This window comes from Schistocerca gregaria, chromosome 5 (assembly GCF_023897955.1).
Source record: "Schistocerca gregaria isolate iqSchGreg1 chromosome 5, iqSchGreg1.2, whole genome shotgun sequence".
NCBI classification, from domain to species: domain Eukaryota; kingdom Metazoa; phylum Arthropoda; class Insecta; order Orthoptera; family Acrididae; genus Schistocerca; species Schistocerca gregaria.
In genome coordinates, this window is record NC_064924.1 from 671,504,789 (window position 1) to 671,530,219 (window position 25,431).

A 25,431-nucleotide genomic window follows, 5' to 3' on the forward strand; every position below is an offset into this window, starting at 1 on the left:
TAGTAGCAACAGCAATTGAGATATTCATACCTCATAAATTGGTAAGAGATGGAACGGATCCCCCGTGGTACACAAAAAAGGTCCGAACGCTGTTGCAGAGGCAACGGAAAAAGCATGCGAAGTTCAGAAGAATGCGAAATCCTGAAGATGGGCTAAAATTTACAGACGCGCGAAATTTGGCACGTACTTCGATGCGAGATGCCTTTAATAGGTTCCACAACGAAACATTGTCTCGAAATTTGGTAGAAAATCCGAAGAAATTCTGGTCGTATGTAAAGTACACAAGCGGCAAGACGCAGTCAATACCTTCGCTGCGCAGTACCGATGGTACTGTTATCGACGACTGCGCCGCTAAAGCGGAGTTATTGAACGCAGTTTTCCGAAATTCCTTCACCAGGGAAGACGAATGGAATATTCCAGAATTTGAAACACGAACATCTGCTAGCATGAGTTTCTTAGAAGTAGATACCTTAGGGGTTGCGAAGCAACTCAAATCGCTTGATACGGGCAAGTCTTCAGGTCCAGATTGTATACCGATTAGGTTCCTTTCAGATTACGCTGATACTATAGCTCCCTACTTAGCACTCATATACAACCGCTCGCTCACCGATAGATCTGTACCTACAGATTGGAAAATTGCGCAGGTCGCACCAGTGTTCAAGAAGGGTAGTAGGAGTAATCCATTTAACTACAGACCTATATCATTGACGTCGGTTTGCAGTAGGGTTTTGGAGCATATACTGTATTCAAACATTATGAATCACCTCGAAGGGAACGATCTATTGACACGTAATCAGCATGGCTTCAGAAAACATCGCTCTTGTGCAACGCAGCTAGCTCTTTATTCGCACGAAGTAATGGCCGCTATCGACAGGGGATCTCAAGTTGATTCCGTATTTCTAGATTTCCGGAAAGCTTTTGACACCGTTCCTCACAAGCGACTTCTAATCAAGCTGCGGAGCTATGGGGTATCGTCTCAGTTGTGCGACTGGATTCGTGATTTCCTGTCAGGAAGGTCGCAGTTCGTAGTAATAGACGGCAAATCATCGAGTAAAACTGAAGTGATATCAGGTGTTCCCCAGGGAAGCGTCCTGGGACCTCTACTGTTCCTGATCTATATAAATGACCTGGGTGACAATCTGAGCAGTTCTCTTAGGTTGTTCGCAGATGATGCTGTAATTTACCGTCTAGTAAGGTCATCCGAAGACCAGTATCAGCTGCAAAGCGATTTAGAAAAGATTGCTGTATGGTGTGTCAGGTGGCAGTTGACGCTAAATAACGAAAAGTGTGAGATGATCCACATGAGTTCCAAAAGAAATCCGTTGGAATTCGATTACTCGATAAATAGTACAATTCTCAAGGCTGTCAATTCAACTAAGTACCTGGGTGTTAAAATTACAAACAACTTCAGTTGGAAGGACCACATAGATAATATTGTCGGGAAGGCGAGCCAAAGGTTGCGTTTCATTGGCAGGACACTTAGAAGATGCAACAAGTCCACTAAAGAGACAGCTTACACTACACTCGTTCGTCCTCTGTTAGAATATTGCTGCGCGGTGTGGGATCCTTACCAGGTGGGATTGACGGAGGACATCGAGAGGGTGCAAAGAAGGGCAGCTCGTTTTGTATTATCGCGTTATAGGGGAGAGAGTGTGGCAGATATGATACACGAGTTGGGATGGAAGTCATTACAGCATAGACGTTTTTCGTCGCGGCGAGACCTTTTTACGAAATTTCAGTCACCAACTTTCTCTTCCGAATGCGAAAATATTTTGTTGAGCCCAACCTACATAGGTAGGAATGATCATCAAAATAAAATAAGAGAAATCAGAGCTCGAACAGAAAGGTTTAGGTGTTCGTTTTTCCCGCTCGCTGTTCGGGAGTGGAATAGTAGAGAGATAGTATGATTGTGGTTCGATGAACCCTCTGCCAAGCACTTAAATGTGAATTGCAGAGTAGTCATGTAGATGTAGATGGATGCCAGAAAGGGGATTTGAACATCACCCTCCCAAATGTGAGTCCAGTGTGCTAACAACTGTGCCACTGCACTCTGTCTACAGTCTGTGATGATATTGGGTGATGAAAAGGGCTCTCCTTATCAGCTGATTATTGGGGGTTGTGGGAAGGTTAAGGGTATGTGAGGATATGGTGCAGAAAATCTGTATGAAGACTAGGTTTTGGGGATAGCACCTGTATGTGGAGGCCTTTGTGAGACCTTCCCAGAATAATGGGTAAACAAATTCTAACCACTATAGATATAGCATCCATGGGTGACCAGTCTTTAATAGGGGTTATTTTTTGGTTTAGAAGAGGTGACAGCTGCCAAAATATAGGCACTGTCGGTGTTAGTGGGTTTAATATGGACAGAGGCCTAGATGGAGCCATCAGAGAGGTAGAGGTCAATGTTCAGGAAAGTGGCATGTTCAGCTGAGGATTACTAGGTGAGGTGGGTGGGAGATAAGGTGTTGAGGCTGTGGAGGATTGAGGATAGGGTGTATTAGCCCTAGATCCAGATCATGAAAATGTTATCAATGAACCTAAAATAGAAAAGGAGTTTGGAGGGTTAGGAAGATTACCTCTAGGTGGTCCATAAAAAGAATGAGATACATGCATGCCATGTGGGTTCTGCGGCTATGTTGCGGATTTGTTTATGTATCTTTCCTTCCAAGAAGAAGTATTTGTGTGTGAGGATGTAGTTTTTTAAATGTATGAGAAGTGAGGTAGTGGGTTTGGAGCTGGAAGGACATTGGGAGAGGTACTGTTTGATAGCAGCAAGGCTATGGGCATGAGGGTCGTGGTGTATATGCAGGCAGCATCAACAGTGATGAGTTGCAATCTGTAACTCCCAAACAACTCTTGCCCTCCAACATCTGAAAGAGCACTCAAGACACTGCCTGAAAAATATAAAATTTATTGACACCATATGCTCACTTTAGAACAGCACTACCCATCAACATCTGGCCTACCCTCAAACTTCCTCATCAACCCATCACAGCAAGCAGACCCTGCCTTGCTGACTTTTCCCATTTGCTGCATCCTCCAAAACAACCTCCCAACATCCCATAAGACCCAGAACCTAAGCAAACCCAAAATTATGTTGTCAATGTGCCCACCAAAACTGTCTATTGTATAGAAATTTTTCCTGTTCAAAGGCCTCAACTTCAGCCCATACCCAAATTCAACCATACTGGACTCATCAAAGACCTTGTTTCCTTCTCCTGATCTTTATGTTGAAAACAATTCTTTACTTTAAATTCCTCCAATCAAAGCCAATCTAATCCTCATACTGAATGTCACATCTTGCAATTCATATCATTGTCCAAATGAGATCTCCTCCCCCAACCACCACCTGGTCACCTTATAGGAATTTCTTACCTTCAACTTGGCCTCTCCTTCCTTCTCCAGGTCCCTTACCAAGACTACAAACCTTTCAATGAAAAAAAGAACAGCCATTTGCAACCTCATGATAGTCCCTGACTTAACTGTCCTCTCTGCAAACAAAGGCCTCATCACGATCATAATGAATTGAAGTGACTACCCAACAAAAGGCTTCCACTACATGTCTGACTCCTCTATATACTGCCACAGTGAGTCCGTCTCTGAAGTCCAATATAGCCTCCAATACATGCTCAAATCCTTAGACACATCCCAGAATCTTCCCTCTGAATCCATTTCTCTCCTCACCCCAATGACCCCCCACATACTCAACTCCTAAATGCTTCCCAAAATCCATAAATCCAAAATTCCTGACTGCATCATCATAGCTGGTTACTGTGCTACCAGTGAAAGAATCTCCACTCGTGCTCAGGAATGCCACCAATGAATTGTTCATAGCTTAGCCACTAATATCAAAGATGAAAATCACTTCCTTCACCAAACCTCAATCATCCCCACCCCGTTACCACCAGGATTCCTACTTGTCAATGTTAATGCCACCTCCCCATACACCAACAACACTCAAGCTCATGGCCTTGCTGCTATCGAACACTAACTCTTCCAACACCCTTTGAACTCTAAATCCACTACATTATATGTTATACATCTAACTAAGTACTTCCTCACACACAACTACTACTTCTATGCAGAGAAGGTATATTAAAAAAATCCATGGCCTGGTCATGGCCACCTACATGGCACCCTTCTATACCAATCTGCTTATGTGCCACCCAGAGGAAACATTTGTAGCCTTCCATGATCCCAAACCCCTTGTCTGTTCCACATTCAATGATGATATCTTAATGATCTGGACCCAGGACCAAGACAGCCTATCCACATTTCTCCATAACCTCAATAACTTCTCTCCCATTCTCTTCACTGGACCTTCTCAGCCCATCATGTCACCTCCCAGTCTGTGACCTCCACCTCTCTGTAGGATCCATCAATGGCTCTGTCCATATCAAGCTCAGTAACTTCCATTAGTACCTGTATTTTGACAACTGTCACTCCTTCCACAGCGTGAAATTGTTCCCATTTGCTCTGGCCAGCCACAGACAGTGTACTTGCACTGATGAGATTTCCTTTGCCCAAAATGCTGGAGGCCTCACAAAGGCCTCCACAGACAGGTGCTATCCCAAAAATCTGGTCTTCAAACAGATTTTCTCCACCATATTCCACATACCCTTAACCTTCCCACAACCTCCAAGAACCAGCTGCAAAGAAGAAACCTTTTCATCACCCAGTATCATAACAGACTGGAGACACAGTGCAGTAGCACAGTGATTGGCACACTGAACTTGCATTCGGGAGGGTGATGTTTCAAATCGCCATTTCGCCATCCCGATTTAGGTTTCCTATGACTTCCCTGTATCACTTAAGACAAGTGCCTGGTTGGTTCCTTTGTAATGGGATGGCTGATTTCGTTCCATAGTCTAAGCTTGTGGTCTGTCTCTAATGCCTTCATAGTTGATGGGATGTTAAACCCTAATCAATGATCCCTCCCACCCCTCCTAAAGCAGTATTCTGCTGCCCACCAACCTGCACAACATCCTGGTCTATTCATATCCCTGTAGAAGACCCAGGTGCAAGACCTGCCAAATTCACCAACCTCTGCACATTCTATGCAAGTCCCATCACAGGCTTATTCTATCCCATGAAAGGCAGGATCACCTGTGGGAGCAGCAGTGTCATATACCAGCTCTGCTGCAATTTCTGAACAGCATTTTATGTGGGCATTATCACCAACCAGCTGTCCAAAGAATAAATGGCCACCATCAAACTGCGACCAAGAGCAGAGTTGACCACCCAATGGTGCACTGCTGAGTGCATCATGCTCAAGTTTGAAGGCTGCTGCACAAGCCACGCTATCTGGATCGTTTCCCACCAGCAACAGCTTCCCTGAACTACACAATTATGAGCTAGCCTTGCAACACATCGTCCGCTCCTGCTATTCTCCTGGTCTCAGACTCCAATAACCCATTGCACTCGCATCCTCTACCCCAGCCTCTCTTTCCTTTGTCCTGCCACCCCGTCCAAGCTTCACCATAGACTGCACAAACTCACTGACTCTAATGTTCATGCACCTGCTGCCTCTCCCCCCATCATTCCTATGCCACACCATTGCTGCCTCCCTCCTAGCCGACAGCTACCTTCCCCACCCCTCCTCTTGCTTCATGCCTCTCTACCCATCCCATGTGACGCAATCTCGCAGCCCAGCCCACCTGCTGACCTGTGCTTTGGTCAACACAGTGATGCTACAGACACAGACACAGACACACACACACACACACACACACACACACACACACACACAGAGAGAGAGAGAGAGAGAGAGAGAGAGAGAGAGAGAGAGAGAGAGAGAGAGAGAGAGAGAGAGAGTCCTGTACCTCATTAGTGAAGTTTTCATTCTTTTTGTGTGCCTGTCAATGACTTAATGCTTCTACTGATCAGTGAATGGTCTCCTTTACTTCTACATATTTTACAGTCTTCCTGGGCTTTCCTTACCATGTTTTAAGAGTCCAGATGATATTGCCCATACAATATTATTAATAAGTATTACAAATTATCAATAATAAAAAATAACAAAAGGAACAACAAGCCATTTCGATCACTAAGTAGGGCCCGGATCTTAATTACCTGCATAGAATTTAAAGTGTTTCACATTATTTAATACCGTATGTCAATCTCAGTAGCTGCAAAGTTGCACTGGATCACAAGGTGCATTTTCAGGTTTTCCATTGTCAAAGATCTACCGTTGTCACTGAGGATAGTTTTGTACCTGGAAAAGCTCCTCTCCACTTCACAAGACGTCACTGGAGCAAATCTGAAAGCAGCCGGGTCACTGGAGTTCAGCTTTGTTTCAGTATCTTCAAATGTTGCGGCATTCCCTGAAAGACTGTCACTAAATTTGCACAGAGTAGAATGTCCAGGATTCTGCTGGAGAACACTTTGCAATGTGGTTTTCACTTTGTCCGCCACATGACGGCGAGCTCGACCTAACTCACTCAGCACATGTTGCACAATACTCAGGGCCTCACACATCTGAGTGCCAGCAGTTTCCAGTTGTTTGATGGCTTTTGATATCACTGAAAAATTGGTAAGAACAGGTTTGGGTGGGAGGGGCGCTGAAGGTGCTTGTTCCTTGAATTTCTGCACCTGTAACGGAAGCTTCACATAGATTTTCTTGCCACGGGAAATTAACTTGTCCATGTCAGGGTAATTTGGTAACACCTCTTCAGCAACTCTGTGCAACGCATGTGCAAGGCAAGTGGCGTACACCATACTTCGGTAAAGAATCTGAAGCCCTTTGGCTGCTTTAGCTATATATGAAGCACCATCTGTTACAAGCAGCAAAACACTGTCTCTTTTCACACCATCTGGCCACAGTAGCTTCAGAGAGTTGTCAAACAAAATAGCAATCGTCAAATTGTTTACTCTATCGAGTGCTTCACATGTTAGTAGGAACATATCTCCAGATATCCACGGCCATCAACTTTTAGAACACCAACAACAACAACAACATCTGCAATATATCGCCCACTAATATCTGTAGTTTCATCTATTGACAGCCAGATCTATTGCTCAGCAATAGTAATTCGTATTTTGTTGAGCGCATCATTTTACCATATGGGTAAATAGTTCTTCCTCAGTGTAGATTCATCTGGAACTGGATGTGTTGGGTACTTCTCCAAGAACTGTCTGAAGCATGGATTCTTCAGCTTTTCCAATGGGAATTTGCAGAACACCATCACCTCACACAAATCCTTGCAAAATGATTGCAGAACACCATCACCTCACACAAATCCTTGCAGAATGATTGCATGGTTGACGATTGACCTGTCTGTTCAAATAACAATGTTTGTCTGCTGTTATTTTCAGCACTTCGTTCCACACAGCTGCTATGTTTAGCGGTATTACAGTGTTGTTGCACATTAAAGTGCTTTTCTGCACTAACTTCAACTTCACACAGTTTACAGTTTACAGTTTACTTCTCTTCAAATTCTCGAACATATCCTCAGAACTTCACGCTGTCAGAGCACTTTGCTTTAGGCATGTTGAACAAGACAAAGACTGTATTCAAACTGGTTACCAGTAATGGGAACACCTGTGCGACTGCGATGATTATTACGGCAGAAGCCGCCTTTGTTGGCTCTGAGAGAGTATTGTCGACTCTGCACAACCATGTTTTATGTTCGCGAAATGACTGTTGTGGTACACTGATTTTCTACTACAGTCCTGAGAAATAAAGCTGTGTGCTAATTTATCTGTTTATCTTTCATAATAACATGTGAAATATTGTCTCATGAGCAACATATTCATTTTCTTATTCGTGTGTCTCGTAAGATATGAGAAAAATAGTATATGCAGTTTTGGCAGAAGTTGACGGAAATATGACCTATTATATTAGCTGCAATATGAACTATTACTAAAATTTGTTGGAATATGACTTTATATGCACAATCATAATACATTTTTTGACACTAAAATGCCTAGATTTGTGTATTAATTGTTCTAAAATTGACCCTACAGTTCAGAAAAAAAAGACTTGTCATTAAAATCTGGGCCCTACTTATAAGCTTGCTTGTTGGCACTCCATACACTCCATTTTCATAGTCTGACTTACAGTCTCACAAATGTACAATCATTAGTGCTGTCTTTGTCAATGAGATGAGTATCTCAACAATGTAGGAAAAGACAGAATGCAACTTACTGTGAAGAAGACACATGAATTTGCAGACAGGCACAATTAAAAGACACTTACATAAAGCTTTCGGTCACAGCATTCCAGCCAGAGATGCTGGAATTGGTGGTCCTGTATGCGTGAGGTGTGCTTGTTTGCTTGCGAGTGTGTGTGTGTGTGTGTGTTTTTTACTGATGACGGCTGCAGCCAAAAGCTTTGTGGAAGTGTCTTTAAATTGTGCCTGTCTGCAACTTGACGTGTCTTCTTTGCGGTAAGTAGCATTCTGTCATTTCGTACACTGCTTATATTTCTACTGGGAGTTTCCATTGTCTGAGATGAGAATCTCAATTTTGCAATGGTTTATGCATTACAAACTTCTAAATTCAGGTTCATAACTATAATTTTTATAACATGAGGAAAATAAAGAAAATGTGACAATACTGAATTGTGGATATAATAAGCAGAATTATAAAGTTAATGTATTACCAGCGTTTTTTGTGTGTGTGTGTGTGTGTGGAGGGGGGCTTGATAAAATTCATCTATACATCTACCTATAAAATGAAGTATGAAATGAGTTTGTAATAACAGTAAGAGTGGAATTTATAGACATAGTTAGCTCTATATCCTTTCTTCAAGAGATTGGAGAAATACTTTCTATGATACGATATCTTAAGTCACTTGCAACACGATATAACCTAGGAATGTGTTAGACATACTACTAATTTTGCAACTAACCTGTTTCATGATTTGATCTTCGGTCAAAAAATCTTATGGCATCTATGTGAAACCATTTTCCAGTGTTGTAAAAATTGGAAGTTGATATTTCCAGGCGATTTCCATCACCATAGAGTATTATAAAAATAACTTTCCCTTCCCTCATTACTACTGCTACAAACTGGTCCTGTTAAGAAAGACATAAAAAATAAAACTAAAAGCTATATGACATGCAATAGCAGTTTATCTAATGTTTACCATATTATGACTCAGTTCTCTAATATTTAAGTGCAAAATTAATCTCATAATAACACTAAAATGTCTAGACTGGAGGCATGTGTGACACAGCTTCGATAATTAATTATCACGAGTGGAACTTCTGAAAGATGGAACGTGCAAACTTCATGACTTAACTGTGATTACATATGGAGAGAACATTATATGTCACACCTGATAAATAAATGCATATCTTGTTACTGAGTGTAGGACTGGTGGGGAACAAACCGATGTTAACCTGTCAGCTTACATACAATCATTTGGGACTTGTGTACCAAATGTCTGAGACAAACAGCACAATCAACAAACCTCGTGGGGCTGAAATTTTGCTAGAAAAATGCAAATCCATTGTTTAAAATTACATTTTTTTATTAGTCATTGTCACTAATGCCAAGATGTGGATGCATTACAGTGTCACTGATACTGAAACACCAAAATTCTTGCAAAGCACACAATCTAAAGACATGGTGACATAACTATAATTCCTATTTTTAGTTGCACGGCACTTACAAAATTGTTTTGGTATCACCTCCAGACAGTTCTAAAGCTGCAAAGGCTTGCAAGTAAACTAGTAAAATGATAACAAGAAGTTCACAAATTTCACACATGTCTAATGTTGAACAATGTGGACTTCACTCTGCTGAAGTTCTTGAATTAAAACACAGAACAACAGGAAGTATGTGCAAAATAGCAGGAGGAGCACAACTATCAACAACTACAATTTATGGCACAGAAAATGAAATTTCTTAGTCACCAGTCATTAAAATTGCCTCCGCCATTAGTGCCACAGTTCCACTGGTTGCCTACCTGTCACTACCTTAGTTCCTGTCCTTTAACAAGACCAAAGATGATTGAGATTTGCTCATTCTTGGCTGTGCCAAAACTTCATTACAGTTCACATAAAGAACGTCAGTCTTTAGAGGGAATTTATTAAATATTGTCTGGACTACAAATTTTTTAGTTTGCTCCATAAACTGTACTCAATGAGTAGATCCAGGAAAATTGCATGCCTGAAATTTGGACCCTGCTAGAGACCTATGTTAGGCAAAAGTGTCATTTAATATAAGACTGTATACAGCTTAGCCAGCATATAAAGCTTAAGGGCAATTGAATGGGGTATTAAAATGAACACAGGCAACAAACTTATACCATCTCAGATGCAGGTACACTGATGTGCCAAAACATTATGACCACCTGCTTAATAGCTTGTTGGCCCAGCTTTGGGAGAAATACATCACTGATTCTGCATATCAGAGATCTGATAGTTTGGTGGTATGTGGCATGTCATGTAATTCATGTAAATAACGGGATGCTGACTTTTGTACACAGTGATGGTGCTTGAGAGCAACCTAGATGGGTTTCACGGGATTTACATCAGGTGAATACGGTCACTGAGACATCAACAAAAGTTCACTGTAATGTTCCTCAAACAATTGTAGCACTGTTCTGGCTCCAAGACACAGACAATTATGCTGATGAAAGATGAAATTGCCACTGAGAAAGACAAAGGATGAAGGGATGAATGTGGTTTGCAGTTGCCAGTTTGTCTTCGATTACTACCACAGTCCCTTGCATGTGCAGGAGAATATCTCCCATAGCATAATTATGCTCCCATCAGCCTGCACCCATAGCACACTGCATGTTTCAAGCCACCAATTACATTGATGATGTGTCTGTGGAGACGACCATTGACATAGTGTATCGAAAATGTTATTCACCCTAAGAGCCAACACATTTCCATTTATCGACAGCTGAATTCCAATGGTCTCATGCTGACTGCAATCATAATCAACAGTGTCGTCGGGTCAACATGTATGGTCTGCTGCGGAGTTCCGTGTTCAACAATGTACGATGAACAATGTGCTCCAAAACACTTGTGCCTGTGTTCTTTTGACAGATACGCCATAGATCAACATCCATCCTACTTTACAGAGCAGACAAGGTTTCAAACCCCATGTTCTATGAAGAGTCATGGACATCCACCATTTAGCTCCTAGTGGTAGTTTCACTGTCTTTCTGCCTCTTTCCGTAGATGTTCACAACAGTAGCACATGATCATTCGACCAGATTCAAAATTTTCAAGATACTTGTCCAGAGGCTCTGCATAATAATAATCATCTGTCCTTTGCTGAAGTCACTTATCTCAATGCATTGCCCCATTTGCAGCTCATATCTTCATTAGGGTGATCCCCTGACCATGTCTGCTCCACTAACATACTTTTGTTACTGTGTCACATGCCCACAATGCCACCAAGTGGTACCCAACATCATGGTGGGCGGTGCTCATAACATTTTGGCTCGTCTGTGTATAATTTCATGTGTCAAACACACAAAGTAAACACTACTATTCTGACTCATTTATTTGCGATGTAGTTATTCTTTTGTCAGACAAGGAAGTACACTGCCGAGCACACAAACATGTAAACCTCACTATTATGAAAGTTCTGTCAATAGTAAATTAATCATTTGTATGAACTCCAACCCCCACTCATCAGTTACATGCCTTAGGAAAAGCAGTACAAGTAAGTCCTCATAGAGATGTTGCTCAGTTCTTTTTGAGGTAGCAGGCTCTGATTTTTTATTGTTAATGTCCTTGTATCACATACAGCTTTATGCCAAAACTCCTACAAACCCCATGACAGGTGTCACTGCTTCTACTATCGAGTGAAATGCACTTCCAGAGTATGCCAACACAGCCAAAAGTGCTCCACATCATCACCCCCCACTGAGATAAACACTGCCTTTCTTCAGTCAATGGTTACAAATACTGCAATCTCGCATCTCCCTATCGTATTCCAGACTGATACCCAGGACGTCATTTTTCAAGCTGACACCAATTTCACCTACATCGTTACATTCTACAGTGTTGTAACTTCATTATGTCAATCACTTGATTTCATAATCCATTCAGTCATGATAAAAGAATTTCTTACCACTTCTGTAGCCTCCAACAATTGTTTTGAACTATTAACTATGGACTGCAGTATATAAGATTTTTGTTTACAGTTTCCTAACTATTCAATTTCATTTTAGCTGTTCTTCAGTAATCTTCGAGGGACATGAAAGGGAAGCAGTGGTTGGGAAGGGAGTGAGACAGGGTTGTAGTCTCTCCCTGATGTTATTCAATTTGTATATTGAGCAACCAGTAAAGGAAACAAAAGAAAAATTCGGAGTAGGTATTAAAATCCATGGAGAAGAAATAAAAACTTTAAGGTTCGCCGATGACATTGTAATTCTGTCAGAGACAGCAAAGGACTTGGAAGAGCAGTTGAACGGAATGGACAGTGTCTTGAAAGGAGGATATAAGATGAACATCAACAAAAGCAAAACAAGGATAATGGAATGTAGTCGAATTAAGTCAAGTGATGCTGAAGGAATTAGATTAGGAAATGAGACACTTAAAGTAGTAAAGACGTTTTGCTATTGTGGGGAGCAAAATAACTGATGGTGGTCGAAGTAGAGAGCATATAAAATGTAGACTAGCAATGGCAAGGAAAGTGTTTCTGAAGAAGAGAAATTTGTTAACATCGGGTATAGATTTAAGTGTCAGAAACTCGTTTCTGAAAGTATATGTATGGAGTGTAGCCATGTATGGAAGTGAAACATGGACGATAAATAGTTTGGACAAGAAGAGAATAGAAGATTTTGAAATATGGTGCTACAGAAGAATGCTGAAGATTAGATGGGTAGATCACATAACTAATGAGGAGGTATTGAATAGGATTGGGGAGAAGAGGAGTTTGTGGCACAACTTGACAAGAAGAAGGGACCGGTTGGTAGGACATGTTCTGAGGCATCAAGTGATCACAAATTTAGCATTGGAGGGTAAAAATTGTAGAGGGAGACCAAGAGATGAATACACTAGGCAGATTCAGAAGGATGTAGGTTGCAGTAAGTACTGGGAGATGAAGAAGCTTTCACAGGATAGAGTAGCATGGAGAGTTGCATCAAACCAGTTTCAGAACTGAAGACAACAACAACAACAACAACAACAACAGCAGTAATCTAGACCATGGTGCAACCATCACAAGTATTAATTTTTTTTTAAACATAGGTCACATCTAAGAAAAGAAAGCACATATCCAACTAAGCACATTCACTGGCCATTGATAATTTTCCTGTGATGAATACCTTGAAATAATTTCAGATAACATAAATTTTTATACCATATTCCTATCAAATGCTGACATGCTGTGACAGTCTTCGATCTCCTAAATCAGTTACAAAAAATATCCCATTTAAATGCACAACTTGTGCAGTGCATATGTATTCTTGAAGTAGCAGCTTTGTCCGTATGCTGCTCAGGAAACTACACACTTGGAAGGCCATCAATTTGGCAGCCAGTGCTTTCCAATAGTGTCATTCCATCAGAATGAATTCCCAATGTCTCCAAAAAACTCAATGGTGCAGGCCTCCAACATCTTAAGTGTCTTAAAAAATAGGGAAGGAAGAAAGAAAGTAAAAGTTCTGCATTCAGACCCACACGGTAAAATTGGGACAAAGATCACCATTCTCCCTGCAGTTGTTGGATACTTGACATTGCAGCCACTACATGTCACTCAAGTAGCTCATCAGTTGGCATCACAAGGCTGAGTGGACCCCCTTCCAGTGCCCCATCGAGGAAAAATCTCTAGCAGTTGAAAGCAGGTCCTCTGCATGTCAGTCAGATGTGTTGACCACTGAGCTACAGAGGCGGACTAATGGATCTGTCACCTAACTATTTTTGGGCATTTTGCAAAATACAAGGAGAACTGTGCATTGTTTGTAGTGGTGGGTATTATGTCTGAGTGTCTGCAACCGCAAGATTTACTTCACCAGCAGGCTGATGCTGAAGCACTGTCACACTACTCTTATTGGCACAGGCCCATTATTGACCTTATATGACACAGTCTGTTTCTATATCAACACACATTACATAGATTTCCCATCAGTGGAGCAATGGCACTACAAAGGGTCAAGCAGGATCTCACTCCCCAGCAGGTCTTACAGTGACTACAACAAGGATGGTCTGTATAGATGCCACAAAGTATCACTAATAACCTGTGAACATTCCTTATGCTGGCTACTACCTTTCCTAATGGGTGGTGTCATTAAGCTGAGCACAGAATGAAAGACAATGAGCTGCAACATTATTTTAGGAGACACCTTTCCAATGTCTACTACAAAAGTAGTTGCAAAAATATTAAATTCAAATTCTCACTGATTTACATCACTAAATCCATTGTCAAAACAAGCATTCTCTCATAGCCTGTAGCACAGTAACAAATCCATAAAAACGTTTATTCAGTGTCTCCTTTAACATATTTTTTCCATTTACAATTAATCTAATGTTTAGAAATCTCACACATGAATATTCTGTAAGTTTCTTTGTCTTCAATGCAAATTTACTGGGCAAACATGAGGTAATTATCAAAGTGCTTGACACCATTTTGGTTTCAAGAGAAAAATTAGTATTGTGTGTGCTTGGTCACTTAAATTAGAAATTCATTATCTTATCCCCAATAAGAGATAATTCTTTTACTATCTTTTCTTACGTGTCCCTGAAAAGCATTCCGTCTTTACACACCTTGGAAATACATAGGAAAACAACACCTCTACTCAACCAGCATACTTCCGAAAAATAAGGCACATTACTATTATCACAATCAAGTTCTTCCAGGAAAGATGTAAACTGCCAATGCCTCAAACTGTGAGCTCTCAATATATTACTTGTGGTTTACAACAGAACATAGGGAACAGATAGCAGTAGAAGAGCCAGCATTACCTGACAGAGCGTGCAGGGACTACACGTGATTAGACAAGGCAGCTTCACATGGCATCTGGCAGATTGTGAGGGGGGAAGGGTGAGGCAGGGAAAAGGAGAGAAGCAAAGAGGGAAAAAGGCTGGTATAATTGGGAGAGTATGAGGCACAACTGAGACGGGAAACTTGAAATGGGAGGAGGTGATAGAACAAAGGAGGGCGGAAACTGTTGGATGAAGGGTGTGAGGACAATAGGTTATTGTACGTGGAGACCGAGATAATTTCGGGAGAGGAGAGTGTGTTGTAAGGATAACTCCCATCTGCACAGATCAGAAAAGCTAGTGGTGGAGGGCAGAATCCAGATGGCCCAGCTTGTGAAGCAGCCACTAAAATCAAGCATGTTATATTCTGCTGTGTGTTGTGCCACAGGGTGGTCCACTTTGCTCTTGGCTACAGTAAGGTGGTGGCAATTCATCCTGATATACAGATGGATGGAAGTCATACTAATATACCAGAAGTGGTATATGGCGTGGCTGCCTTCACAGGTGCCCAGCCTTGATGGGGTAGGATAAGTCTGCAATTAGAAAGTGCTGGGTGTGGTGGATTGGGCAGGTACTGCACCTGGGTCTTCCACAGAAGTGATCTCTGCGGGCTGGGGTTGGGCTCGAGGTGGCATAAGGATGGACTATGAAGCTCCACAACATCCTAGTATAGTAATTTTATATTACAAAACAGACACTGAGTGCTGCTTTATTTTTTAATAACAAGTAATTTTCTTTCTACTGTGATTTAAAGTGGAAAGCTTTATTATACTTTGTTTTTGAGCATCTTAACTACTTCTTGGCCATTTTCTTCTCACTAACTCTCATTTTACTACAAAGAAGACCTCAACATACACAATTACAACACACAAAGTCACCAGCAGGACTCATTGCTGAGTGCATTTCCGTTTGGAAAGAGTGGTGGTAGAAGGGTATGGGAGTTGGAAAGAGGACTCATAACTGGGTTGGAATGGGTGGGTGGGGTTGAAACTGGCAGCCCCTGCAAACAACTGAGAGTGCTCACGTCCACATTCTTGCTTTTGCCCGCCCTATTCTGGCATATAAAATTAAAGAAAGAGTGAGATATTACAACTACAAGAGAAAACATGGCAGCAATAAATTGAGTTCACCAACCAAAATGCAGTAAATTTTCATCTAAGAAAGGCACAGAGCTAAGGTTAATTGTTGTCATTATTATTTTTATTATGAGCACTTAATGGTACCTTATTTTTGTTAACAGCCATGAATATCAGTGCATTTTCATCCAGCGTCCGGATTTTCAGTGATATACTGAAAGCATATTTATCGTACAAAGTAGCGTCTCGTATTGCATATCCATCACCAGTGAACCTGTATGATTGCTCATCTCGTGATTCTTCAACCCTGTGAAACAAAAAGAATGAGAATTTTTTAAAATAATTATCTTTCATTACTTCATTATTTATTAAACTGGGGAAATTACACTGTGTCCATCAAAATAAAACTAACCCTTCAATACAAGCTGTACAACTTCCTTTTATTTCACTGTTAAAGTTCCACAATCCTATCGGTCTTCCATCAAGAACAACTCGATGCAAACACCCAACAAACTTTTTTCTTGCACTGAGCAACTGTAGTGGAACAGGAATGTATGGTGGTAAGCCTCCAATCCAAACAACATCATCTGGTCCAACATCTAAACGTCCAAATCCTGGAGCAGTACTGTTTGTTTGAGGATCACCACTGTATTCTGGTGACCCATCAGGTAAAACTTGATGCCTAACAGCAAGTTTTGCTATGTTGCTTGTCCTGTAAGGAACACAATATTTAATGTCATATGACACTGTTTCAAATTAATGGAATTCAACAACAGTGAACGTAAGTTGTACCTCTCCACCTCTATGCGATACCAGTTCTTGTCTTCCTTGAGAACAGCTGTTTCTATTTTTCTGGGATGTGTGATAATTCCCACTCCACCTCCAACATCCCAAAGAAAACGAATTTTTCTGTTTACCATCTCGAGCGCTATGAAATCTTTCTAGAATTGAAATTAAAAAGTATTTTTATACAAATTACTCTGGATTACAATATGCAAGTGTATATCATTCTGACTTACTGATGAGGAGTTACTGCTTGACAGGTAGAACAGCAATGCATCCTTCTCATCTGAATCAACAGCATAGTTTAAAATAATTGATGTTGTAATAGTAGGAACCAGAGTCTTAGGTTTATAAGATCGCACACAACCATTATTCGCATTGCTAGTAATAGAGAGACGGATCTGCAACAGAGATTTCATAATGCATTAAAAAGGAAAGTGAAAAATACCAACCCAATTATAGCCTGAAATTTTATGACCTTTCACACAGCAACTAAATTAATGACATTGAAGCCACTGATACAAGCAAAATTCACATACTTAAAGTCATATTTCATGAAATAATTTTCATTTTGAGGTACATTTCATTTGCAGCATTACTTATTATATTTGCATTAGGTTATGTACATTTTCTATTCCAGTGCTCCATAACCCAAAATTCTCAGAGCAATATATCAGAATTTTTTACTTCTAAATACTTCTGTTTCCTATATAAATCCACATTTTTGCAGCTGCAACAGCATATGACTTAATAGTGCTGTATTTTTCAGTTGTAACAATTACTCAAATATACCAATGATGCAGCATGAAATATGCACAATAAATATGAACCCAGAAAAATTCAACAATCATATGTAAGCAAGCCAAGAGGAAAATACAAAACCACAGCAGGCTTATTAAAATTCTTCCCTTTTTTTTGTATGAAAACTGCATAACATTTTTCAGAACTTTACAGGAACTCATTAAATAAATGCACTTCTGAAAACTTTACAGTAAACTGAAAGCAGCCAAAGAAATGAATTTAAATAATTCTGAGTCACAAGGAACTACAACAAACAATAGAAAATCTGGGACAGAATAATAGCAATATTAAAGAGACAGTTTGATACTCATCACATAGAAGAGGCATTGAGTGGCAGAGAGGTGGACTGAATAAAGATTACTTCCATATTTAGCTAAATAATATCTAGCAGCGTGTATTCAATGTGCCTGTCTGCCACTCAGTGTCTCCTCTATGTGGTGCATAGCAATTCATATTGGAGCTATAACAAAAAGTAATAACACAAACAGAATTCACAACAGTGAATATGTAGACAAACTCAAAATAATAATATTCATATTTTTACATAATTCAAATATGATTCCTACATCAATGTAATCCAGCTAAATGATTTCAGAAACATAGTGAAAACATGATAAGTAAAACCAGACTCCTTGTAAATATATGGATGATGAAAATTTACTCTGGTTGGCCAAGAGAGATTTTTACGATAGATCACCATTGCCTCTGAGTATGAAACAAAAATCATTACTTTCATCACAATAGTTGGTTAACAGGTACCATACAAATGAGGTGATCAAGACAAACTGGAGAAGAAAGAAAGGAAAACACTCAGAAAAATTTTAAAATCACAAAGGAACAAAAATAACAACTGGATAAAGAGGAGAAATGAAGATCTACAAAGAAACATAGGAACAATCACAAACACAATAAGAAAGACGAAATTAAAATTTTGTGGTCTTATGTACAGAATGAATGATAGCAAGCTAATGAAGAACATTTCTAACTTTATTTTAAAATTAATAAACACCACGAGATGGTTGGTAAAGAAAAGAAAGACTTGAGAAAACAATGTTGCAGAAAGACCTTACACAACAGAGGTATAAGGCAGAATCAATTCAACTGAAACACTTTTAATTTGCTGCTACGGTACATCATACCATTACATACCAGTACCATTATTGCTACAAAAGGTGTCCAGAAGAGCCTGAAAGTGCAGGATTGCTTTCTGCACAGCAGAACAAAGCATGTCCGTAGGTTTTTTGGTTACCTCTGTTGATATTTTACACTTCAGATCAGCACATGTGTGAATGTTCCACTGGTAAATCTTGTACTTCAGTTAGCCTCAGAACCAGAAATCACAGGGAGTGAGATCAGGTGATTGTGCTGGTCAAGCATTTCAAACTGATTGGCTGATAATTCAATCGTTTCCAAATGTGTTTCTGAGAAGCAGATGAACTTTACGAGCGATTTGCAGTAGGGCCTCATCTTTCATAAAAACTGTTGAGTTCAATGCATCTCTTGCCTGCAGGTTGGGCATGACATGCTGGCAATGAGTATCGCAGCAATGCTAGCCAGTCACACTGCACGTCTTTGGATCTTGAGCGTCAATGTGTTCAAAACATGATGAACATAGCCGTGAAGCCACACCGATGGTGACACATTCACCATACAGAGGAACTGATTGTGTATGTGTTCACCTCACTCGTCAGAGAAAAATGAGCTTCATCTGTCCATAGGATGGTCCATGGCCAGTCCTCATCAACTTCAGTCCTTGTGAGAAAGTGGAGGGCGAAGTCAACATATCACTGTGTGTCCTTGTCCAAGCAGCTGTACGACATGGATTTGTACGTGTACCGCCTGAGAATGGTTCGAAGTACCTTCCATACAGAGGACCACGGGATGTTCAACTGTCATGACACAGCACGCACACTGATGATTGGGAACTGCAAGCAGCGACATCTGCTGCAGCAACAGCGATTTCATCAAACTACCTCTGGTGCAACCGGTTGTCGGCCTCTTCCCAGAACCGAGCCCAATTCCTCAGCTGATTCGAACTTCTTCAAAGTCCTCCGCAGAGCAAGTGGAGAAAGAGGACCCTTCTATAATCCTTTCAGCCAGCGATATTCTTGCAGCTGCATTTTTGCACTAAAATATCTGATGGATAAGAAGTAAAATTAATGAATTACTTTTCTGCATTGATGAGTTGTGAGTAGCGCCAGTTGACACAGTCTGCCTCTCTGAACATCATGTGACCACAGGTATAGATGTGTTAAGTGTGGCAGGATTTAGGTTACATCTCATTTCTCCAGAACAGAAATGGAGAAAGGGGGAAATATAACATTCATCAGAAATTGACATAAATTTATGAACATAAGACATTCAAACAACAGAAAATTCAGGGCGGAATGTAACAATATTATCACCATATAGTAGAGATGCTGAGCCGGAGACAAGCACAACAAAAAGACTCTTGCAATTAAAGCTTTCGGGCATTAAAGCCTTCGTCAATGATACACACACACACACACACACACACACACACACACACACACACACAAGTGGTGACAGTGGGGGTAAGAATGAGGCTGGGGTGGGGAGGGGGAGGGATAGTATGGGGGGGGGGGTGGCAGACAGTGAAGTGCTGCAGGTTAGACAGGGGGCAGGGGTGAGGTAGGGAGGGGGAGGCGAAGGGGGATAGGGGGGAGGGGGGGAGAAGTTGAGGAAAAGGAGAGAAATAAAAAAACTGGGTGTGGTGGTGGAATGATGGCTGTGTAGTGCTGGACTGGGAACAGGGAAGGGGATGGATGAGTGAGGACAGAGACTAACAAAGGTTGAGGCCAGGAGGATTATGGTACTTAGAATGTATTGCAGGGAAAGGTTCCACCTGTGCAATTTAGAAAAGCTGGTGTTTGTGGGAAGGAGCCATATGGCACAGGCTGTGAAGCAGTGATTGAAATGAAGGATATCATGTTTGGCAGCAAGTTCAGCAACAGAGTGGTCCACTTGTTTCTCAGCCACAGTTTGTTGGTGGGCATTCATGCAGACAGACAGCTTGTTGGTTGTCATGCCTACATAGAATGCAGCACAGTGGTTGCAGCTTAGCTTTCACACCACATGACTGGTTTCACAGTTAGCCCTGCCTTTGATGGGATAGGTGACGTTAGTGACCAGACTGCAGTAGCTGGTAGTGGGAGGATGCATGAGACAGGTCTTGCATCTAGGTCTATTGCAGAGGTATGGGCCATGAGGTAAGAGATGGGAGCAGAGGTTGTGTAAGGATGGACAGGTATATTGTGTAGGTTCAGTGGATGGCGAAATACCACTGTGGGAGGGGTGGGAAGGATAGAGGGGCAGGAAATTCCTCATTTCAGGGCACGATGAGAGGTAATCGAAACCCTGACGGAGAATGTAATCAGTTGTTCCAGTCCTGGGTGGCACTGAGTTACAAGGGGAATGCTCCTCTGTGGCCGGACTGTAGGACTTTGGGGGGTAGTTGGAGACTGGAATAGTAAGGCAAGAGAGATTCGTTTTTGTACAAGGTTTGGAGATAATTATGGTCAGTGAAGGCTTCAGTGAGGCCCTCGGTATATTTCGAGAGGGACTGTTTGTCACTGCAGATGGATTGACCACTGGTGGTTAGGCTGTACGGAAGGGACTTCTTGGTATGGAATGGCTGGCAGCTGTCAAAGTGGAGGTATTGCTGGTGGTTAGTAGGTTTGATATGAACGGAGGTACTGATGTAGAAATCTTTGAGGTGGAGGTCAGCGTCTAGGAAGGTGGCTTGTTGGGTTCAGTAGGACCAGGTGAAGCAAATGGGGGAGAAGTAGCTGAGGTTCTGGAGGAATGTGAATATGGTGTCCTCACCTTTGATCCAGCTAGCAAAGATGTCATCTTTCAATATGAACCAGGTGAGGAGTTGAGGGTTTGGGTTTTTAGGAAGGATTCCTCTACAAGGCCCACGAATAGGTTGGCACAGGGTAATGCCATTCGGGTGCCCATAACACTACCCTGGATTTGTTTGTAAGTAATGCCTTCAAAGGAGAAGTAGTTGTGGATGAGGATGTAGTTGGTCATGGTGACTAGGAAGGGGGTTGTTGGTTTGGAATCTGTTGGTCATTGAGAAAGATAGTGTTCAGTAGCGGTAATGCCTTGGACATTAGGACTGTTAGTGTACAGGGTGGTGGCTTCAATAATGATGAGCAGGGCACCGTGTGGTAAAGGGACAGGAACTATGGAGAGTCAGTGGAGGAAATGTTCGGTATCTTTCTATAGGATGATAGGTTCCAGGTAATAGGTTGAAGGTATTGGCCTACGAGAGCAGATATTCTCTCAGTGGGGACACAGTAACTGGCCACAATGTGGCATCTTGGACGGTTAAGTTTATGGACTTTAGGAAGCATGTAGAAGGTAGGAGTGCAGGGAGTGGTAGTGGTAAGGAGAGAGATAAGACACTGGGGAGTGGTTCTGGGATGGGCCTAAGAATTTGAGTAGTGACTGGAGATCCTGCTGGATAACTGGAATGGGGTCACTGTGGCAAGGTTTGTATGTGGAAGTGTCTGACAGCTGGCGTTGTCCTACTGCCAGGTAATCCTTGTGGTTCAAAACAACAGTGGTGGAGCCTTTGTCCACAGGTAGGATTATATGGTTGGGATTAGTTTTTAGATGGTGGACTGCAGTCCATTCTGCAGATGTAAGCTAACCTTACATCTGCAGAAAGAACTGCAGTCCACCATCTAAAAACTGATCCTGACCTTATAATCCATTGCCCAGCCTAGGTACTAAACCAGTACTTGGCTTTAGTGATAACCTTCATTGAACTGGAGGTAAATGATTGTGACTTGTGAATTGTGATTTATTAGTCTCATAACATACACTTCACAATATAATGCTAATTTGCAGTTGGATTGCGCTCAAATTATCAGTTCATCTTCCATGAACTCTTCTAATGAGTAATAACATGTCATGTAACTTCTTTTTAGTAGCCCTAGTTCCATGTTTAGGACGTTTTTGCCTTCAAGTTTGTTGTAGACTTTCATGCCCATATTGTGGGGTCTGAGCATATAATTTCAATCTATGGGCAGGAAGCATAAAATTATCTTTATTCCTTGTACTGTACGGATGATCAAATTGGTTTTTAATGAACAATTCCGGTTTGTTGTGTAAAAATATCATTAGCTCGTATATGTATAGGGAGTGGACAGTCAAAATTTTTAGTTTCTGTAATAATGGATTCTCTTTGCTGCGCATTGCACATATTTATGATAATTTTCTTCTGTAGCTTCAGTACACGAGATATATTATTGGAGCCCCCCCAGAAAATAATGCCATATGTTATCACTGATTCAAAGTAACTTAGATTATGCTACTTTGCGAGTGGACATGTTAGTAGTACTTGATAATACAGGGTGGCGCACGAAATGTGTTACCAATTGTTTTTTTCACCATTTACAATGCACATTAGGTATCCCGCTGGGATCTCTACAGCAGTACCAGCGGAGCTTGGAAAAACAAATTAGTTACGAAATGGCGTGTAATTCACGATACTGCCGCTAGGAGACTAGTAAACAGCAATAGCAGACAATGGAAGACTGACGACACAGCAACGATCGGCAATAGTCCAGACCTCAATCCATGTGACTTTTCTCTTTAGGGGTACCTAAAGGAAATTTTTTTTCAAAATGTCCATGTGATTTAATGGAGCTCAGAAGACTTATTCTTCAAGCTTGTAGTGAAATTGCGAAAGACATGTGCCATAGGGTAATCACTAACTTCAGTGTTCGTTTGAAGGAAGTTAGGAAACAAAATGGTGGGCATATTGAGCATGTGCTGAGTTAGAACAAATCTCTATGGACGGCTCTTCATTGTAGTATATGTTCCTTTCAGATTGTATTGACAATAAAGTTTATATTCAAAAACAAAATGGTAACTCATTTAATGTGCCACCCTGTATATCCATGGCACATACAAAGCTACCCAGTTTGCTGTGCAGGTACTCAATATGTGTGTTCCAGTTTAAATTCTTATCGATGTGTAGACCTAGAAATTTGGCAGAATGCACTTCTGTTAATTCTTCACTTTTATGATTTATACTAATTTCCTGGTCTTTTGACTGTTTGGTTCTGAATTGAATCAAGTTTGTTTTTGATATGTTAAGCTTCAGACCATTTAACTGGAACCATGACTCTAGCCTGTCTAATTTACCAGTGACTCTACCAGGAATCGTTTCTGTTTCTTCGCTTTCTATCAAGACAAACGTGTCATCAGCAAACAGAACGGATGGTGAATTTATGTTTAATGGAGAGTCGTTGACATACAATTGAAAGAGAAGTGGACCGAGGATCAAACCTTGCAGAACACCCTGTGTTATTGTTTTCCAGTCTGAATGGTAGTTTACACCATTTGAAGGGATGATTGTTCTTTGTTTTCTATTAGATAAGTAAGAAGTAAGCCACTGAAGTACTGCAACCTTAATCCCATATTTTTCTAGTTTGTGGATTAGCAAGGAATGATTTACAGAATCAAAAGCCGTTCTCAGGTCGTAGATAATTCCAGCTACTTTACTGTTTTTGTCTAGAGCTGTGCTAATTTTTTCTATGAAATTATTTATGACATGTGGTAGTTGCAAAAAATTCTTTCTTGAGATGACAATGCCATCGAAAAATTCTTCAACTCAGCATTTACTATACAGGACGGCATTCAGTCCAAATGATCAAGCTTATTGTTGACCCACTACTGCTCATAGTAACTACTGCTCCCTAGACCTTGAAGCTCTTGCCTGGACAAAACAGCAGAAACAGTTGTTCCCATAAGGATACAAGCACTAGAGATCCGATTGCTAAGAAGAGTAGCTGGGTATATTCTGTCTGACAGGAGAGTGAATGTTGACATCATAAAAGAACTGGTAGCATGAAACTTAAGAAGCAGTTTATGGAATACAGAAACAACTGGAAGTATTATGTCATAAGAATGGAAGACAACAGAGTACTAAACTTGGTGATAATTATTAAACAGTTAGCAGAAGATGTTTAGAAAGAGCAAGGAAAATCATCAATTTCAACCGAGAGGCCGTGACAGGCAGAGAGATGAAGAAGATACCATATTTACTTGAATCTAAGCCGCTCCTGATAAATGAGACTCGAAATAAAGGAAAAAAAAAATTCCCAAATCTAAGCCGTACCTGAAATTTGAGACTCGAAATTCAAGGGGAGAGAAAAGTTTTAGGCCGCACCTCCAAATTGAAACAAAGTTGGTCCATTGTAATATGAGACACAATTTAGGTCGAATGAATGATGATACAGCTACAGTAGTTTGGTTCGAGTCGTAAGCTTAGCAGTTAAGTTTTACCAGGTAGCCATTGCTATGCGTCAGGCGCTCCGTCCGTATTTATACGGGTACCCTTCCTTTTTCACACGCTTCATCTGGTTTGAATCAATTGCTTATTTTGCTTTGATCTCATAAGTGCCATTTTCTTTGTTATAGGTGTTTATGTCACTCTAAACTGAAAATGCATTACTGTACTGTGTCATGCATTGTTTGTCGCATTCTGATAGTGCATGTTTACGGCCTGTCACCGCTCGCGGCATGGCTTGCTTTTGTGCACGCTCCGCTGCTTTTTTTAAAAAGAGAGAGAGAGAGAGAGAGAGAGAGAGAGAGAGAGAGAGAGAGAGAGGAATTGTCTCATTAGCGAAACAATAGCAAGAGAAAGCTATTTGTTGTTACTTACACTGCTGCTTTCTTTGATAATGATCAACAAGAACCAAATAATAGACTGGGTATGATAGAACATGTCCTGAACAAGAGTTAGGTGAAAATTTTTCTCTGTTTGAAAATTTTTGGGGCCGCTTCTTTAGAACATCAAATTCTGCACAGAAATTAGAGACATCTTAGATTTAAAAATCTAG

At 40.9% G+C, this 25,431-nt stretch overlaps 1 protein-coding gene across 1 annotated transcript in view; it reads right to left on the reverse strand.

The window, feature by feature from the left end:
* Positions 1-25,431, reverse strand: part of LOC126272090 (laminin subunit alpha-1) — a 1,228,077-nt gene that overhangs the window by 55,352 nt on the left and 1,147,294 nt on the right. The window contains exons 36-40 of the mRNA XM_049974652.1: positions 16,984-17,148; positions 16,757-16,905; positions 16,377-16,676; positions 16,112-16,271; positions 8,852-9,017 (exon numbers count right to left, since the gene is read on the reverse strand). Of these exons, the coding sequence (XP_049830609.1) occupies positions 8,852-9,017; positions 16,112-16,271; positions 16,377-16,676; positions 16,757-16,905; positions 16,984-17,148 (940 nt within the window). The remainder of the gene's footprint in view (positions 1-8,851; positions 9,018-16,111; positions 16,272-16,376; positions 16,677-16,756; positions 16,906-16,983; positions 17,149-25,431) is intronic.